The sequence below is a fragment of the Clarias gariepinus genome, chromosome 26 (genome assembly GCF_024256425.1).
Source record: "Clarias gariepinus isolate MV-2021 ecotype Netherlands chromosome 26, CGAR_prim_01v2, whole genome shotgun sequence".
NCBI lineage: Eukaryota > Metazoa > Chordata > Actinopteri > Siluriformes > Clariidae > Clarias > Clarias gariepinus.
The window spans coordinates 7724814-7744264 of NC_071125.1; the positions used below are offsets into that span (position 1 = coordinate 7724814).

A 19451-nucleotide genomic window follows, 5' to 3' on the forward strand; every position below is an offset into this window, starting at 1 on the left:
GAAGGGCCTTGGATGACCATATATGGCCAAAAGTGGTTATTTAGATTCATATGCATATTATTACAAATCACATAATTTAAAAACCATGCATAATTTAGCTGAAGAATTTACAGTGTTTGTCCTATTTTAACTTGTGGGTTAAAAAATGAGTGGGATTAAATGGAAAGGACCATGGTGTCTTTGTGGCAAAGAAAAAAAATGGAAGGAAAAGAAGAAAAAATTGGAGTTTTCTTTAAAGAAACTTTTCTATCTTTTAAGATTCCTAATTGTCACTATACTAAGTACAGCAAAATTAGAGCCACTAACTAGTACTTACAGTGCAACTAAATTTTCAACTTTAAGAATTGAAATAAATATAATAAAACACACACACACACACACACACACACACATACAAATTTGCCTCATTGATTTTATCATTTTTTTTACCGTTGCATGGTAAACAACTAAAAATATCAATGATGATGATGAAATGATGATAGTAATAATAATTGCTTATCTCATCTATTCACATTTTACAGTAAAATTTTATTTTTATTTTTACATGCTTCAATTTATAATAATTATAATATTAATCATAATAATAATAATAATAATAATAATTGTTTGTCTCATCTATTTACACTTTTTTTCTTTTCCGCCTGCTTAATTTTTTTTTCTTAGCAGCAAATCCTGTCCATCCTGTAATAAAACCTGGGAATATCCCGTTTAATTTAATCCATGCTGTTTCACTCTGGAAGCTTGCACGTCAGTAAAAAGCGATGTGTTGAAACCCGTTCTTCTTTCCATCAGCATTTTCTGTCTTCCCCTCACACCCTCCCCGAAAAGCAACAACCGTGGTGAAAGAGATCGTGTTGTCCGAGACAGCATCAATATTTACAGGTGTCCAGTGCAGCAAGCTTAGCTGTCGAACATGGCGCCCGGGGAATACGTTAACAAAGTGAAGCTGAGCTCTGGGGAAACAACACGATGTGTGAGACTGAAACTGAACCCTTCTATGCTAAATAGTACACAAGAAAGATTAGCGGGACTGAAAGTGGTGTATTTATCAAACACTAGACCAAAATACTTGCACCGGAAGCAGTCCCATAATCTAACGGTGTACATATGAGTGTGGCTTCACATGTGCTTAGTCAAGTAGATGCTTCTTTCATTAACTATGTAGAAAGCATTATCAACGTCGTCTATAGACTTTATTCTGTATACAGGGTGCAAGGGGCTGGAGCCTATCCCATTAGACTTAGGGGACGAGGCAGGGTACACCCTGGACAGAGTGCCAATTCCATCGCAGGGCATGTGGAAAGCATATGATTTTAATTGATATGTCAAAATATTACTACATTATGATATTCTCAGAGACCTACAAATATTCTAAAGAAAGTGTCACTAGTCATTTATCAGAATACAGTATTGTGGTAATTTCAGGTTATTTTTCTTTACGATGCATAAAAGAGCAAGGTAGAAGAAAGGCTTGTTTAAGAGAAGGAACAAAAAAACCTGACAAAACTAGTATTAAATAAGAAGGAAAAAAGATTTCATAAAAGAGTGCTGTCATGTTGGCACTGTGTATTACTTTTTTTGTTCAATTTGTGCATTACTTAATCTTAGAATTCAGCCAGCATGCAGATAAATACAGAGTCCAGGAAATTAACATGAAATACATACCCTTAATCACAGCTGCATATACAATAAAATTGGGCAATGGTAGCTCAGGGTTCATTAGCTTAAGACTCTAAGTTGACCAGAAGGTCTGGAGTTCAAGGTCTGTTGGAGCCTTGACTCTGACCCCTAACCCTGTCTGCTCCAAGTGCGCCGTATCAAGGCTGACCCTGCGTTCTGACCCCAGCTTCCTACCTGCGCTATGCGAAGAAAAGAATTTCACTGTGCTGTAATGTATATGTGACAAAGGTTTCTTCTTCTAATCATTGAATAATAAAAGAGAACATAAATTAAATCAATAAAGCTAAAAGCCCCTTCGTACAGTACCTGCTACTATCAGATCGCACAGAACAGAACACAGCCAGAGCCATTTATCTCATTCATTCTTATTTTTCTTTGTTTCAATGTATGCTTCTATTTTGACATTGTGTCAAGTGGACTCAGAAATGAACAGACAAGCAGACATCCACACACACACTCACACACACACAAACAAACACACAGAGCTCTCATGACATTCAAGATACTCGAGAACTCAAGACGACCCTAGGTAGGATCAACAACAGTGAACCCTGACCAGCAGCTGAGCAACCAATGAAGACTTCGAAACAATGAGCCAGCACAGAACTGAGACAAGAGCAGAGCATGACTATTACAGTGGGGGCCAAAAGTATTAAGACAACATTCTCTGTGCACAAAACAAGTGATTTCATTAATTAGTTCAGGCTATCTGGCTAAAAAGTTGTGCTAATTATCTTTAAAAAAAAAAAAAAAAAAAGTGATGGCCTGGTCATCTCCAGACCTAAACTTCATAGAACACTGTTGGACATTTGTGAAAAAGGACGTCAAGAACAGTCAAGAACGTCTTCCGTACATGCTTCGAGAGCAATCAATGTCCAGCTGGATCCCAGCAGGTTTTGAAAAATAAAAGACTTCATATTAAATTTTGATTGTTGTATAGCAATTTGATTGCATAAAATTAGAAATTATTTCTAATATCTTGATTATCATTATGTAAAAAATAACATTACTTTTGGCCTCCACTGTATACAGTATAACCTCCAAATTAACAAATGTTGTTGGAGTGGTTGATCATGTAATGGCAGGAGTGGACATAATGGGAGGCCTATTTTTTGTTGCTGTATTTACCCAGAAGACATGTAAAAGTAACAACAAAAGAAAACTCTGCTTCTTTCTAACTTTACTCGATATGCAGGCCAAACTTAATGCGCTTAATGGGGCTGGCTCAATACTCTAAATACATTATATGGACAAAGCATTTGCCCAAACCTGTAATGACTTTGTATGCAAATACATACACATCAATATGGAGTTGGTCCGCCTTTCGCATCTATAACAGTGTTTCTTTGGGAATTCGTGTGCATTTATTCTGTAGAGTATTTATGAGGTCAGGTACTGATGTTGGACGAGAAGGCCCGACTCACAATCTCCTTTCCAGTTCATCCTAAAGGTACTCGATGGAGGTTGAGGTCAGAGTCTTTTGCAGGCCAGTCAAGTTCTTGCACACAGAACTCATCAAACCATGTCATTATAGTCCTTGCTTTGTGCACTGGGGCACAGTCATGTTGGAATTGAAAAAGGCCGTCCCCAAACTGTTAAAACTAAGTTGGAAGCATAGCATTATCCAAGATGTCTTGGCATGCTGAAGCATTAAGTTTGACTTTCACTTCAGGGATAAGGGGTCTGATTGAAACACTTGAACTCAATAATTAACAAGTTTGGCCAAATATTTTACATTTGGCAGGCTCCCTTATCCAGTGTGACTTACTGTACATTTTATCTCATTTTTACAACTGAGGGTTAAGGGCCTTGCTCAAGAGCCAAACAGGGGAAACAAGGTGGTGCTGGGGTTTGAACCCGTAACACTCTGATCAGTAGCCCAAAGCTACTCCCACCCTTTTATGGCATGTTCCTGAGGTGGTTTTGTCTACAGTGTATAGCGTGTGGTTCGGAATCGAACTTCCTGCCGCACTACACACATTGGCCGAGACATACTGTGTTATCTGCTGTCAGTAAAAGTATTTTACTTGGCAAATTACCCTGCACGTATGGATTTCCGAGAAACTCAAAGGACATAATTAAAGATGCAAGTCCCAGTTTGACTTGAACGCCCTTTGTAAAATACCATTCTGTACGAAAGCACATCGTTTAACATCCAACCTATAATACAACACTTTTCAGTTATCAGGTAACATCATGGCTAAGGCTTATGTAAACGTGCCTCAAGCTAGCTTAGTCACCTCAGGATAAACACAGCGCTAACAAAAAAATAAATAAAATCAACAGTGCTTACATTTTCAAAAATTTGACTAAACAGTATTATTAGACAGCAATGCCTGAAGTTACCTGACTTAATAAATGCTACGTAGTATTGCAAACAAAATCACTTTACACTAAAAGCTTTTGACCAAAATCATAAAATGGAAGTAAATATGCTGATTGTGTGCACAACAATCGAATGAATCTGATGGAAAAGAAGCAATGAGGTAAGTGTAACACTGAGAAGGTCTCTGGCTAAATTTCCACATATTTCATGAAGCCAAACAATAACTAAAAACTATTAGCAATTTAGGGCTAATGTTGTCGATATCAGGGAACTGAAAAATCCCAGTTAGCATCAGCTAAATGCTTAATCACCCTAGATTTCATTCACTGCCTGTATTGTTTTTATTAGCCATGGAACCTCTCTCTATGGCCCGAACCCTGGGACATAGATTCTTATATAAATGTGCCAGGAACAAATGCGATACTGAAAGGGAAAGAAAAGATGCTAACCACTTTGTCCTCCTGTAGAGTTTTCACAAGAGAGAGAAGAGAAAAAAGAAGAAAACAAAGGGGAAGTATTGTGAGTAACATTAAGACACATACGGATTGTGTGTTTCAAGGTGCTCATTTTTATTATTTATAGTAAAATATTTTTAATAACTTCATCATTGTGTTTGTAGTGAGACATCAGTTAAGACGGTGGTCTGGTTTACATACTGTATTGAAGAGAAAAAGTCGTTGTTGCCACCTAGTGGCTATTAAACGAATTGCACAAACTTTCCTTCCAATATTCAGGCAGCCAATTAAAGTCTGTAGCAGAACTTGGTTTAGATGTGTCTTAATTAACCTTGCATTAGCTGCAAAAGAGTTTAAGATGTATTTTAAGATCTAAATAATTCTAAAATTTGACAAAGAAATTATAATACATGCTGCTTCAAATGAGAATATTTCAAAGAAAGGAAACGATTATAGAACTGTGACGGAATATAAATGTACTTCAAATTTGCAAATGTATATATTTTTGTTCTGTTTGCAATAACACTGGAAAGCAAATAATTTTGCCATAATGCAAGGCTGCTAGAGTAAAATCTCAAAAAATCAGTAATGTTTTTACAGGTCAGTAACGGGTTTACATCCTAAGAGGTATGTCATGATATTCTGTAGCATATAACAACTTAACTGTGTTCATACCTTGTTGGAGCGAAGAGAGACTCGCCCCCCACAGCGGGCGCAGAACTTGGTTTGGCAATATGAACAGAGGTGACCACAGCCATCAGCGAACTTGGTCTTGTGGCAAATTCCACAGATGGAAGCCTCGCTTTTCTGCTCCGGAGCAGTTTGAGCCTCATCCGCCATCTTCTTCACCTGGTCCTTATACGACTCGAACTGCTGGTGCAGCTTCCTAAGGGAGAAACGCAAGAAAGACGTGTGAGAGTACAGCAACAGAAAAAACAAGCAGATGTGCAATTAATGTTCTTAAAAACTAATAAACTGTATATAGAGAATATGCTAAAGTATATATAGTGCTAAAAATGCAGCGCAGACTTTAATTCTGTTTATACTAGTTTATTCAGATTCATTTTTCAGCTAATGCAAAGCTTTAGAATACATACTGCAGGATTTTAAGTATATTTGTTGGTACCTATTGTAAGAAAAAAATTATTAGAGAGACCACAATCCAGAGTGCTGGAGAGTCGCTACAGGCATGCATGCATACAAACATGATATTTATCATATGAATATCTATTGTATAGTACATAAAATATTATTTTGTTTGTTTATTAAAATAAACCAAATCACACTGAGACCATGCATACTATTACTGGAAAAGACGCACATTTTTACTCCATACTTACACAGGTACTGTAAAAAAAAAAAAAATTAATCCATTTTGACTATCATTTCCTAAAACATATTTTTAAATAGGTTTTAGATCGTGCTTCAAAATTTTAATGTAGCTTTGCTAAAACACAGTATGATTATCCTGGGATCACAACAATTTGGAAATGCCAAAACTTCAAATTTTCAAGTTTTTTTCTGTATCATACATGCTGTTAGTCTTTTGGCTGCTCCAGTTAAGAAGCGGCCACAGTGGAAAAACTTATCTGCACAACAATTTGGCAAATGTCTTACGTCACATCCCCTTCCTAACAGGGACCTCCCATTTTATGCAGGCTTTGGACCAGCACTGCACTGGAATTGAACCCAGACCTTTTACATAGTACCCCACAATTTGATTTGTATGGACAAATCACTCTTCTGGGAAGGCTTTCTTACGATTTTGGAGGGTGGCTGTCGAGAGAAACATCCATCCAGCCATACGGGGCATCAGTTCTAAAAGATCAGGTATTGAATGAACAGGCACTGTTATCAGGTCAAGAGACCTGGTTTGCAGTGCAGGTTTGCATTTCACCTTATGCCAAATATGTTCAGTGGTTTGGGGTCGAGGTCAGGGCTCTGTGGAGAATTTTGGTAAACCATGTCTCCATGGAGCTTGCTTTGTTTGCGGATAGACTTTCATGCTTAAGCAGGTTTTTTAGTGCAGGGAAATTCCAATGATGTATTATAGAAAGATATCCTGTACAACTTGGTGCCAGAAACTATTTCACACAAATGATGTAAAGGTCAAGAATCAGGCGCAAAGTGTATTAATGTGTGTTATCTGACAGATACAGAGGCTATGCTTCCTTTAATAAGTCTTTACAGTACAAGCCACACCTTCTGCACTATAACTCATAGCAGAGAACTACGTAGAGGGAAAATAATAATAAACCATTTCCACTCATAAAGAGGCACCCATATGGATTAAGTTATAATATTATCTTATTAAATAATCTTTTTTTGTTCTTCATCTTTAGATTGCACAATACTCTCAGATGATTATGATAGTCAGCACTCACGCTGCCTCAAATTGAACCTGCTCTTTTACTAGTAGGAGGTGTTTGCTTTAATGCCAAGCAGTGGCCGAACTTAATTCTACTTTCTCAGGTTCCTTGTTATTGCAGGCACGCTTCTATTTCAAGGCCAGCAGTAAGTTAACACCGACCGCGTTCACTATTTAATGCACAGCAAGTCGTGTGCAAAAGGTGCATTTGCACGGCAGCTAAACTTAACGATGCACGCTACGTTACAAAGGGCCTCTCATGTTCGGGGTAGGACGTCATAGCGTCTGCCAAACAATATAGCCACTATGAAAAGCAATACTTTAAACGCCTCTCGAAGCAATGCATTATAAAAAGCCAATATAATGCACAATAACTGGGTCAGGGGCCGCCGTCGTTTATAATACAACTACTATTCATGACCCAAAAGAGCACACTATACATAGTAATTGTGTTAACACTGTTTCTTGTATGTACATGTATATTTACACTTTTTATTATAAAATAATGATGTTCATGTAATGAAAAATTATTTTAAAAAGTTGCTAAAAGATAAATAGTGCGTGTTTTGCGCTGACTATGATTTTGGGTATAAGAATAAATTGTATAATACAACATGTTTGACTTATAAACTGATCCTGGATTAATCCTGTGATCACCATCATCTGGCCAAAAAAAATTATAATAATTCTAACATCATCCAGATATAAAAAAGTTCAACACTATGTTTACATTCCAAGACAAGATAGCAGCAAATTAAATATTTTCATATTTTTTTCGCAGAAAAACGCTATATACGTTTATTTTAGAAGCTTTCAAAGGTTTCAGGTTTAAAACCATGGCACATAGTGGCCATGTATTTAAGCTAAAGCCAACGTGTCATGACCAGCCAATCACATCACTTCTCTTCTGACACACGATCTGTGTAGATGAACTGCTGGCTTTGCAGAATAGTTGTTGCTGTGAGTAAATTAAATGCTTTCAGTTAGATTTTTGGAGACTTTTGAAGCTAAGACTAGGCGACTTAAACTGTTGCACTGTGGCAGCATTTACAGGTATGCATCACTTAATGACTGCAATGCATTCTGGGAAATAGTGCATTATGCAATTTGCAAACACCACGTTATATACTTAACAAAACAACGTGGGATACTGTAGTGTCACATTCTGTTTCGGCTCCTTTTATTTCCTTATTTCCTCCTGCTAATACTAACACTGTATTTGCTGCATGTTGGACTCATGATGCATTTAAAAATAAATGAAAAGAAAATTAAGCATCTTACAACACTTACAAAAAACCTCTAAATGATTTGTGTACAAGAGATGGCCGTGCTGTCCTCTCCACTACTGTTATAAACAAAAGGGACGACTGACGGACACTCGCTCGATTGATGCGTGAACAAACAGTAAACAGTGTATGTGTGTACTATGATATGGAGCTGTCATCAAGTGCCAAAGTGAAACTGAAACTGGAGGAGAAGGAAGCTGATGAGGATGTACACTGAAGATTTTGTGCATCGCTTCTAATGTTTCTCATGATCTTCAACAATTGTTTTCATTAAACAATTGATGTCATTGATCTTGTGTGCGACAAAACACAACGTTTGCGTCCAATATAAAATATGCTGTCACTACTTTCTATTTGACTTATCATGAAATCACATACATCATCATATGCACACACTTCATATACTCACTTCAACAGTTGTTATCAATGGCCTTATTTGAAACTCAAATTGAATTATGGCTGCAATGCCCAGTATCATGTTTCCTCTAAAGATGTCACTAAAGGCACCATCGTTGATGCTATCAGAGGATATACACACCCCTCTGTGTGTGTGTGTGTGTGTATATATATATATATATATATATATATATATATATATATATATAAAAATTTTTAAGGGGTTCTAAGATGAGTAATATAACACATAAAGATAATTTTTGACATTTTTCTGTCTGTTTGTTTGTGCACGCATCACGTAAAAACTACTAAACAAATTTTTGTGGGGTTTTCACAGGTGTATTTGGCCCAACTTGAGGTAACATTTAGGCTTTGATTCATCATAATCGCCCATGAGAAGAGAAGATGAAATAATTTGAAATTTAAATGGAAAACCCCCTTATATCATAAAAAAGAAATAAACCCGGAAAAAATCGTTAATTCATCTCAAAATTCAACAGATGGCGCTGTAAATGTTTTTAAACGCACTTACGAGTGTGCAATTGAAATCTACTTAATAAACGCGGTCTCACACCTTCATTCCACGCACTTCATGGTAGCATGTAAAAATTTTAGTTTATTTCAAAATTTAACAAATGGCGCTGTACATTTTTTAAAATGTGCTTATGGATGTGTCAATTATATTCAACATATATATATATATATATATATATATATATATATATACACACACTTTGTGCGCACTCATAAGCGCATTTTTTTAAGTTTTTAGATCTTTTTATCAGACATTACTTCGGTCCATGGTCAGGAAACTCCCCAGACCTTAATTCCATAGAGAACTTGTGGTCAATCCTCTAGAGCCAGAAACCCACAAATTCTTACAAGCCTCCAGCATTGATTATGCAGGAATGGGCTGTTAGGATGTTTCCCCAGAAGTTGATTGACAGCATGTCAGGGCGAACTGCAGAGGTCCTGAAAAAAGAACTGCCAACACTGAAAGTATTGACTCTTTGCACAAACCTAATGTAATTGTCAATAAAAGCCGTGGACACTCATGAAATGCTTGTAATTATAATTCACCATATTATAGTAACATCTGGCGAAAAGATCTAAAAAGACTGAAGCAGGAGACTTTGTGAAAATTATACACAATATTTGTGTCATTCTCAAAGCCTTGCTGCCACTGTGCCACTTGTATGCCATAGATGTTGATGATAGTAAATCCAATGCATTTAACAAACTGCTCTGCTTATGCATGAGGACACACATTTACGTACAGAAAGAAACACACAAAAACACTCACAAGTATTTTCTTTATGTAATGCACTTTTGTGTGAGTAATTATTCGACTCATAGCTGGTTAAAAAAATGGCTCGAATGTCTCGACGAGATGTGCCTGTCACTTAAAACCCAAGTGTAAAAAAAATTGACTTATTGTTTTTTCCGAAAGTAGGATACGTTGGTGGCAGACATCAGCTTAAACTGGACTGAGCAAATGAAATAAACTGATGAGTCACTCGTCACTCTCTGAATAGAGGTTCCTGCGCTCCTTAAAAACACATTCCATGCACAGAGCTGTGTGCGGGCCGAATCCTCAAGCAAAGCATCATCCCGCTCCATTTTTGGATCGCATGCGATTTTACTTCACATTTCATCTGTGTTACCAGTCTGCACCTTGTTATGTGCACCATAGCAAGCAATTACTGTCAGTTATGCCTTACATTTTTCTACCACTAGGGATTTTTGAATATACATTGTCAGGAGGAGGTCTAAATATAGGCTACACACACACACACACCTCAGGCACAAGAATAACTCAGACAATTACATTCTATTCTATTAGTAGAAACATGCGTATTGTAGGGTTTGTTTTTTATCGAATGCGGTTAATGCGAGCTGTGTGGATGTAAAAATGAAAGTCTTGAGTTTTGGGGTAGATTAAATTCCATAATTACGCATTATCCGGGAATCGAACCCAGACCCCCATGGTGCAAGGCAACAATCTTATTCAATATAAAAACTACAGTAGTGGGCCACCTACAGTAGACACAGATTCAGCTGTTTAATAATTCTGATATCGATGTGCACTCATTACGACCCTGTAGGTGTCAGAGCTCTTAGGTCAACGGTCAGAGTTTGAGGATCAGACATGCACATGGCATCTATGCATTTTGTATGGCATCCTTCAATCAACCAAAACCGCGGTGGAAACCAAAACCCGCGCCACACTCCATAACACGGAGATAAGCACAGTTTTGGCCCCTGTGTTTGGCCTTCAACGTTCATTAGAGGGCTGAATTATTGAGCAAGGCTATCCCTTTACATGTGAACACACTTGGGTGTTAACCAGGAGAAAGAGCACGTCTACTCTCACCAAAACTATTTTTGTAACAGTTCGATCTATGGACGTTTTTCAGGCCATGTTGGAGTAGCTATATAACCAAAATGAGTACCTTGGCTTAGCTTTGAGCAAATGCTGTGTCAAAGAACAATTAACTTGTACCATCTAACTGTAGCACAGTTTAGGCTTAACTAGTCTACTGTATATGGTGATCATAAATGCAGACACTTTGCATTTTTATGCATTTTTGTTTCTAGACTAGTTGATTTGGAATGATTTAAAATAGGCGGCATGGTGACTAAGTGGTTAGCACTGGCCAAGTTCGATTACTGACTCTGTGTGCATGAAGATTTGCGTGATCTGCCCATGCTCGGTCCGTTTCCTTCAAGTACTCCAGTTTCCTTCCACAGTCCACCAAGTGAGAGTGATTCGAAATGTTATGCATTAACTCCAAGTTACACTAAGCCACGTTTTCACTACATCCACAAAATTTTAATGAATGCACTCAGAACAAGTACAACTTGGTGGGAATGCAGTAAAAGCCAATGAGAATGTAGTTTTGTCTACCTGATGAACTACAAGCATGGCATAGACGAAAAAAATTGGAATGGTGGTCAAGGTTGACTGACTTGTCATAGTGCATAAAGGGTTAATTCTTTGACTTAAATTGAAGGTCATACATCGAGTAAATCACCAAAGGTCGTTATAAATTTTCCTGCTCTGCAAGAATAGATCATTATTATAGCTATAAGGGCAGATCACACGGTCATACTAATACTAATATTAATATCACTAATGGTGATGTTTTTAATGAGTATCCCTATTGGTAGACTCAGACACGACCACAGTATATACCAATATATAATGATGCCACACCCATCAGGCTAAAACCGATCAGCCTTTACTCCTCTGACCCTAGAATGACTCTGGACATCCTGGTCACTCAACAGCGGGGATACGAGGAACACAGACCTGGAGTGGTTCCAGTGGCAAGCCATCGGGCAGTACCAGTATGCGGTGCCACCAAGCCGGGTCAGATAGCACTAAGAGCAGCTGTGACACACAGCGCAAATGTAACCATATGCTGCATCAGTCTCAACACACACACACATATCACAGGCACACACACACACATACATTCACCTTAGAGGAGTCTGGAGAAACATAAACCAGCTGTCTGATACTGAGACCAAGAGTAACGGGTTACAGTGTCTTCTACTATTGTAAGGTTTTACAATATCTGGGTTAATGTCTACAAAATGATGGACGTTTTTTGAGAAGACATGATGTAAGAAATGGAGGTGATAAGGCAAAACAATAACTCTTATTCCTGACCATGAGGCTTGGATTGCATTTTATTACCCTCCATTTTAACCCCGTAAAGTGGTTTGCTAGACCTGTACACTGAACTTGCCACCATCTTGGCACGATTTCCTGGAGTGTCTCCAAAGTGTGTATACGATGCCTTCCTGATTCATTTAATTATATATAAAAATACTTAAAATGATTAGCACACATGGCATGTACCATCTCTCCTGTCAATCACAGAAACACTAGCAGATCGTGAGCGTCTGTGAGCTTACGTATGTGAAAGAAGGCGGTCAACGACTTTTGTCAAAGTGTGTTACGCAGAGCACCGGTCTGAAAATTCATTATACAGTTGGCTGACTTTACATGTGTCTAAGGAAGCATGCATGACTTTAAGGAGAAATGTGTGCCATATTACTAATTCTTCCACTAATAAAAAGAAGCCACTATTTATATAAAATTCTTAAAAGACTTCGATATTAGATAATTACTGCAAAGATTGATATGTTCAGCTAGCAACAATTTTAAGCCGTAACTGATGCAGTAAGAAGCTTCTCATTTGATAAACAACTACATCTGTGTTAATAATAATATTAATACTAATAATCAAATTATTGGGCCACATCAAGCAAAGAAAGCAAAGTTTCTGAAATTACTGGAATGGGGTTAAGAACTGTCAAAAGCATTAGAAAAACCTGAAAGGATACTAAAGTTTGTAAAAGAAATGAAAAATTATGAAAAACCATAATCAGAGATCACGTAAACACTTGGTGAAGTTATAGCTATGTTTAATTTATATTTAAGCATTTGGCTGATGCCCTTATCCAGAGCAACTTACATCTGTATTTCCTTATACATGTAAGCAGTTGAGGGTTAAGAGCCTTGCTCAAGAGCTCAACAGGGACAACTTGGCAGTCATAGGATTTAAACCTGGGACCCTATAAATCATAGGCCAATGCCTGAATTACTGAGCTATCCCAGAGTGAAAGTACAGTAAGAGCAGTCCCATTTCCTCAATGAGGTGAGAACTCAAAACTGGGTCTAAACAGCTGTGTGTCCATGGGAAAACCATTTGATAGGGAGACTAATCAGCAAAAAAGTTTTCAGTTTGTTAGGAAAGATAAACTTGATCAGCGTAAAAACAGAAGTGCATGAAGTGATGCAACCATCATACGTAGTGGTAGTGATCATAGTGATATAATCTGGGGTTGCTTCAGTCGGTCAGGTCTAGGCTCAACAACGTTATGTGGCAATAAAATCAAGTCAGCTAACGACCCAAATGTACTGAATGACCAGGTTATCACATATATGGATTTTTTTTCTGCGCAGACTGCACAAGCATATTCCAGTGTTCTGGAGAAAACCTTAGAGTAGTTTGAATCGTCAGTACAAGATCTCAGCCGAAAATAAGCCTAAAAGCCTAACACGTCGCATGAATCGGTAGAAAGAACGCCATGGTGAACGTGGGCCGTGATCAAAGCTAAAACCAGAATAAATATCTGACGTAATTAAAGATAAAGGCAGGCTATCTAAATAATACAGTGTAGGACATTTAATAAACTATAACAGTAATCCTGTTTAATCCAGTAATAAAAAACGAAACGGAAAAAATGTTGTTGGTTTAAACATTATCCAATTACATATGTGTTTATATAGAATTATTCAGAAATCTAATGCAGGATTTATACAGAATCCCAGCTATTGCTCGCCCAAATGTTAGTAAACCAAGTGTAATGTCATACATGAAACGCACGTTTAGGCACAAAACATTCAAAAATGCCAAAGTCTACATGATGCAAATCTATTTGAAGCAAGCTTTTGTAGGTTTTATAGTATCTATAGCTTGAAGTAAAATTAAATGCCGTGCATTATAAAACAAGTGTATATTTTATAGGGTGTGTATATACAGTATGTACTACTTGCAGAAGTAGCTTGATGGTTCTTCCACCTTCTATCACTACCTAGTTGATTTATCTTAGATATTATTAGGTTTTACCTGACGTCTAGGCAGCATGCTGGCTTAGTGGTTAGCACTGTCACCTTGCACCTCCAGGGTCTGGAATCGAATCCCGCCCCAAAGCTGTGTGCATGGAGTGTGCATGCTCTCCCCGTGCTTGGTGGGTGTACTCCAGTTTCCTCCCACAGTCCACAGAAATAAAGATTGGGCTAGTTCTCGAATTGCCCATAATGAGTGAATGAGAGCGTGTGTGTGTTCCCTGCGATGGATTTGTCTACCCCGCCTAGTGCCCCAAGTGTCCTGGGATGGGCTCCAGGCCCACCGCGACCCTGTATACAGGATGAAGCGGTATAGAGTGAGTGTCTGACTTTTGATTTTAGAGTTATCGAAAACATACCCTTGGCCATAATGAGTAGCAAAACTTTATGGGTTAATATGTTGAAGTAACAGAACTTCCAGATACGACCTTAGAACCTTCAGAAGCTCAGCTTGATCACAATCAGAACTAGCTGTTCTTTCCAACCAAGAATACATTAGTAAGTCATAATTCAGTTCATTCATTCATTCATTTATTTTTTAAATGATGGTTTCTTTAACATTTCGCGAGATAAATGTAAAATGCAGCTGCAACTGATATATTCAAACTATTCCATTGAAATATATCAGGATTCATAGCTCAACAGAAAGTGTGGGGGAACAAATAGAACACGGGACACATAAAGCTTGAGAAGAGTTGCTAGAAGACTAGCGCTGCTGGGTTTGTGTACTTTCTGTCCTCTCACAGCCATGGATGTCAACTTGCATTTTTCTTTACTTACGTTTCCGACTCCTCCGTCGCCGCGTCTTTTTGAGGCTCATTTTGGGACTTAGTCTGCGGCTGGAGAACGTTATTAACCAGCTCCGTGATCCCGCTAAAGGGACTTTTGAACCACCTGCACAGACAAGCGGGACATCACCGAAGCTGAGACACAGCGTGCTGGAATGAGCAGCGCAGGATGGAAAAAAAACAAAACAACTGACTGTGATTATCACAGCTGCACTGCAAGACACATTCATGTTGGGAGGAGAAGACGGAAAACGAGCAGCTATGAAAGAGAACTGGAAGACCTGGATGGTCTTTACACACCGGCGGCGGAGAAATGAGGGAGAGAGACAGAGCAAGGACAGACAGGGAGAAGAGAGAGGGTGTGTGAGATAGAGAAAGAAGCATGTAGCGGGACAGCCAGTGAATCAGAGGTTGCGTCAGACAACCAGATATACTACGGCCACACGTTACATAGAAAAAGAGGATCAAACTGAGCGATCCTTTAACACTAACAGCCGCCTGGGAAGCAGGTAAAGCAGAACAGGTGTGTCCGGTTGCTTTCGTATGGCAGACAGGAAAAAAAAGGAAGCCACACAAGAAGAAAGCATATGAAAGGGTCAAAGCTGGGAGCTGTCTATGCTATGCTAAGAGATACTTACTGTGCCGACTGAGGCTTTGGATCTTCTTTGACCCTAAAAATAAAAAATAAATGACCAACTCAGTGGGGATGAGGGGTGAAACTTAACAGAATAACAACAAATGCTTAAATCAAAAGATTAACCGGAACTTATCAACGGAAAATAATTGACGTGAAGCCGTCAGTATACAAAAAAGAGGCAGAAATTACATAATAAAGTCAATTCAGCATGCAAAAGAAAACAAAACAAAAACAATGGAAGCTAAGCATTGAGCAGTGATTTGACTTGAATTAAACCAGGAACAGAAATATTACTACTGCGTTTATACATAAATCTGCTGCAACAACATCTCCTTTCATCTCTAACCCTGACATGAGGTTTAACCAGAGCATCATTTATTCCTGATAAAAGAGACACCACTATTTTCGAACTACCGAGCCATGCATCCAGTGTGTGCCAAGAAAGTCCGAGCCTTAAATTACCGACTGACAAGCCATAAGTCTGCAGAATATATTAATTAGCTTAAATAAAACTTTAACGACCAGCCAATAAAAGCACTCCTTTTCAGAAGTCGTGCCAGCGGTGTAAAAAAAAAAAAAAAGAAAAAAAAGATCAAGGTTCTCTTACATTATTGGAGAATCCAGCTTGGACGGATAGCGAACCTCCTCAGCCCGATTGAGGAAACATTAGCGAAGCTACACGCAAACAAGACAACTGTCGCAAACCTGAAAGTATGCACACATCCCTGCTGTGAGATGATACCGTGATCTACATGCAGCTTCATTAATATGTATGACTGAGAGCGGGACATCTATTCTGTGACCTTTATCCCCCTCACCTGAACACTACTCCCTGATCCAGGGTTGATGGATACACGCTGCCCTCTACTGGAAAAAGGGAAATGAATCCTAATCTTTGTGGCTTTTCAGGGTTCAAGATTCAGGATGTTCAAGATTTTGTAATATTACATTACTTTACAGATGCAAACATTTTTTTTAAAAAAAGGTTCTTTTTAACATTTTATGTTAGGAATAAACCACTATGGGGCGTACAGTTATAGTTAGTTCGGATTGAGCGATCTGATTGAGAGAGGCATTACACGAGTGATGATAATAGAGCATAACAGCACTAGGACATTTAACTACATGTATCTCAGTCTGCATCAAAGATGTTCTAATAGTTGTTAATTACACCAACTGTCAGTCCCCAGCTTTGGTGAAAGTAGGTCTGTATGGTCTGCAGTAGTAGAAAGCTTTGAGATCAGCTGCCTGCCAAAACCCTCATTCAGAACCAGTCATGGTAACACTTTCAGCAAAAAAATCACATCTGATAACGTTATGTCATCTTCAATAACACTTTGTCTCCATAGTAATTGCTTCTAAGTCGTTCTGTTTTGCCTCTAAAACGTCCGTGTTTGGTTAGCGCTAACAAGAGCTATAAAGCTAACCAGCTTCCAACACAAGCCTGAATCCCAAAACCTTCTAACCCCTGTGATATCTTCAGCTTACAATCACATCCCAGTCGTGCTAATATTCAGCAACAACAGCACTCCCTCTGGTTGCTGGTTAAATAAAGTGGCCTAAAGTGGATTTTTTTCTTGTAACTGTAACACCACATCCTTAAGCTACAGTAAAGATGATTATAGATGAGTATAGATGATTCCTAATGATTACAAGGCTTGTTAAATAGACAATGACACATTGTACTTTTTAAACCTTTTGTGGTGTACATTGTTACATGTTTTGGAACATCAAACAAAACTAATTAGTTCAGGAACCCACTAAAATTATAATCTAGCAGTTTTAAAATGTCTCATTGTTTTTACTGAGCACTAAAACTGGAGACTCCTTCCTCACATGACAAACATGTCATTTAAAAGAATGTAGAAGAAATGTATTCACACCAGCGATACATCCCGTTTTGTGGATTCCGATGAGGTGCACATTTGAAGCTAACCTGCTTTTGCCAAGCGTGTCCGTTAAGTGTCCCACTTTTGTTTAATTGCATTTTATATTTATTCCATTTTGTTAAATCTCCTTCCTAAAGGAATGTATCATAATTATATAAAAGGTAGCAGCATCTCAGCGAAATGTGTCAGATCTCATAAACTGCATTATACAGTATCATGTACCTTCATACAGTCACACTGCAGAGACAAACATCTTGCTCATTTGTCACATTAAACACATTACACACCAGATCAGTCTACTTTACACATCTTTCATTAAAAGGTCGCACATTACACTCTACATTAAAAAAATGTGTCTGTTAATGTTCTAACTAAAATACAACACATATCCTACATTCCGGTTCTATTGAACGCAATATGGGAAAAAATATATGAGTACGAGTGTTAATTCATGCCATCTTCATTATATAGTGTTATAAAAGTTAAAACAAAACTAATAGCTGAGGAAGCGTAGGCTAGGGAGCTAACCGCTAACAACTAACTAACTAGTCCTGTTAGCAGTTAGCCACTACTCAATAGCATAGCCTCATTTCCTGTAGCTCTTAAAAATGGAGAGCTGGGTAGAACTGAGTGGAGGAGAAGAGCTTGATGGAGCTGAGCATTGAAACTGGGGAGGGTTTGGTATGATGTCACAATGGGCGCGGTATATCTGATTTGCCCTGATTTGCAAGTATTTGGCCGATACACAAATATGATTTTTATTCCTCATATTGTTTGTGTTACTAGAGACCCATCTGAAATAAACGAAGTAAAGAAGGTAAATTTTCATAATAGGGCCCTTTAAAAAATCGTGGTTGCATTGCAAAGCATCCCATATTAGGGGGACATCTTATTTTTGGGTTAAAACTCTCTCATCCTGTGAGAGACTAACCCCGTGCCATAAGACAACAACAAGCTTTTGCAATTGCTGCCATCGGATCCATGCATTCTTTTTTGTGACAATATTAAAATTATTTGTTCTTTCACAAGTCTTCAGTTTTGTTTTTGTTTTTTGTCCAAATCATCATAATATAGAGATGCCAAAAAGAGGGAAAGAAAAAAGCCATGACTAAAGTACATCAATGGCAATCCAGCCACAGCATTCTGTACGTCTTTGAGTGAGGAGAAAAGGACCTGCAGGCTTCTGCTGAGATGGACAAGAAAGTCACACAAGTTAAAGGTACAGGTAACATTAGTACAGTCTAGAAATGTCCACAAACATGACAACACTGTTTGGGAATCTTCATAAGTGTAATATACAGTTATACTATACTGAGATACAACAGTGCTCTCTGGGTAAAGCAGATGGGCAGAATTAAAGCAGAGAATATACTGGAGTTACACTGTACATGTTCTAAAATCTACTCAAAAGTCACCAATGAGAAGTCAAAAGTCGTCTCCACTTTCTGTCCTGTATTTGGATGGACTAAAAGTTGGCAAGATGAATAGATTTAGTTAACATGACCGTGTCAAGATTAAAGTAGATTTACTATTCAAGACTAAGAAATCTTTCGTCACATTCTCCAGTGCTAAAACACACACACTCTCTCTCTCTCTCTCTCTCTCTCTCTCACACACACACACACACACACACACACACACTGTCTTCAACATCATCTTCATTACCCTTCTTTCCCTCTCATTCTCAGTCTCTTTGTTTTACTGTCATCATCCTCATCTCTACATCTCTCTCAATTTGTCTCTCAGTTTACTGTCATCATCCTCCTTCTCCTCCTCCCCCTCATCATCATCATCATCATCATCATCAAAATGGAGTCTGGTCTTTGCCTCTCTCTCTCTCTCTCTCTCTCTCTTTCTCTCTCAGTTTTACTCTCATCCTCCTCCTCATCATAAACATCATTATCTTCTCTCTCTAATTTTTTTCTTAGTTTTATCTTCATCATTATCATCATCAAGGGGATTTTTTCCTCTGTTTTACTATC

The 19451-nt window shown here is 38.1% G+C and overlaps 1 protein-coding gene across 5 annotated transcripts in view; it reads right to left on the reverse strand.

Annotated features, from left to right (window-relative positions):
- Positions 1-19451, reverse strand: part of rims2a (regulating synaptic membrane exocytosis 2a) — a 219507-nt gene that overhangs the window by 179994 nt on the left and 20062 nt on the right. For 3 of the 5 annotated variants that reach the window (XM_053488382.1, XM_053488381.1, XM_053488390.1), the window contains exon 2: positions 5137-5347. In XM_053488382.1, coding sequence (XP_053344357.1) covers positions 5137-5347 — 211 coding nt within the window. Of the gene's footprint in view, positions 1-5136; positions 5348-14935; positions 15050-15581; positions 15615-19451 lie in introns of all 5 variants that reach the window. The other 2 variants (XM_053488388.1, XM_053488389.1) reach the window with 1 other exon arrangement.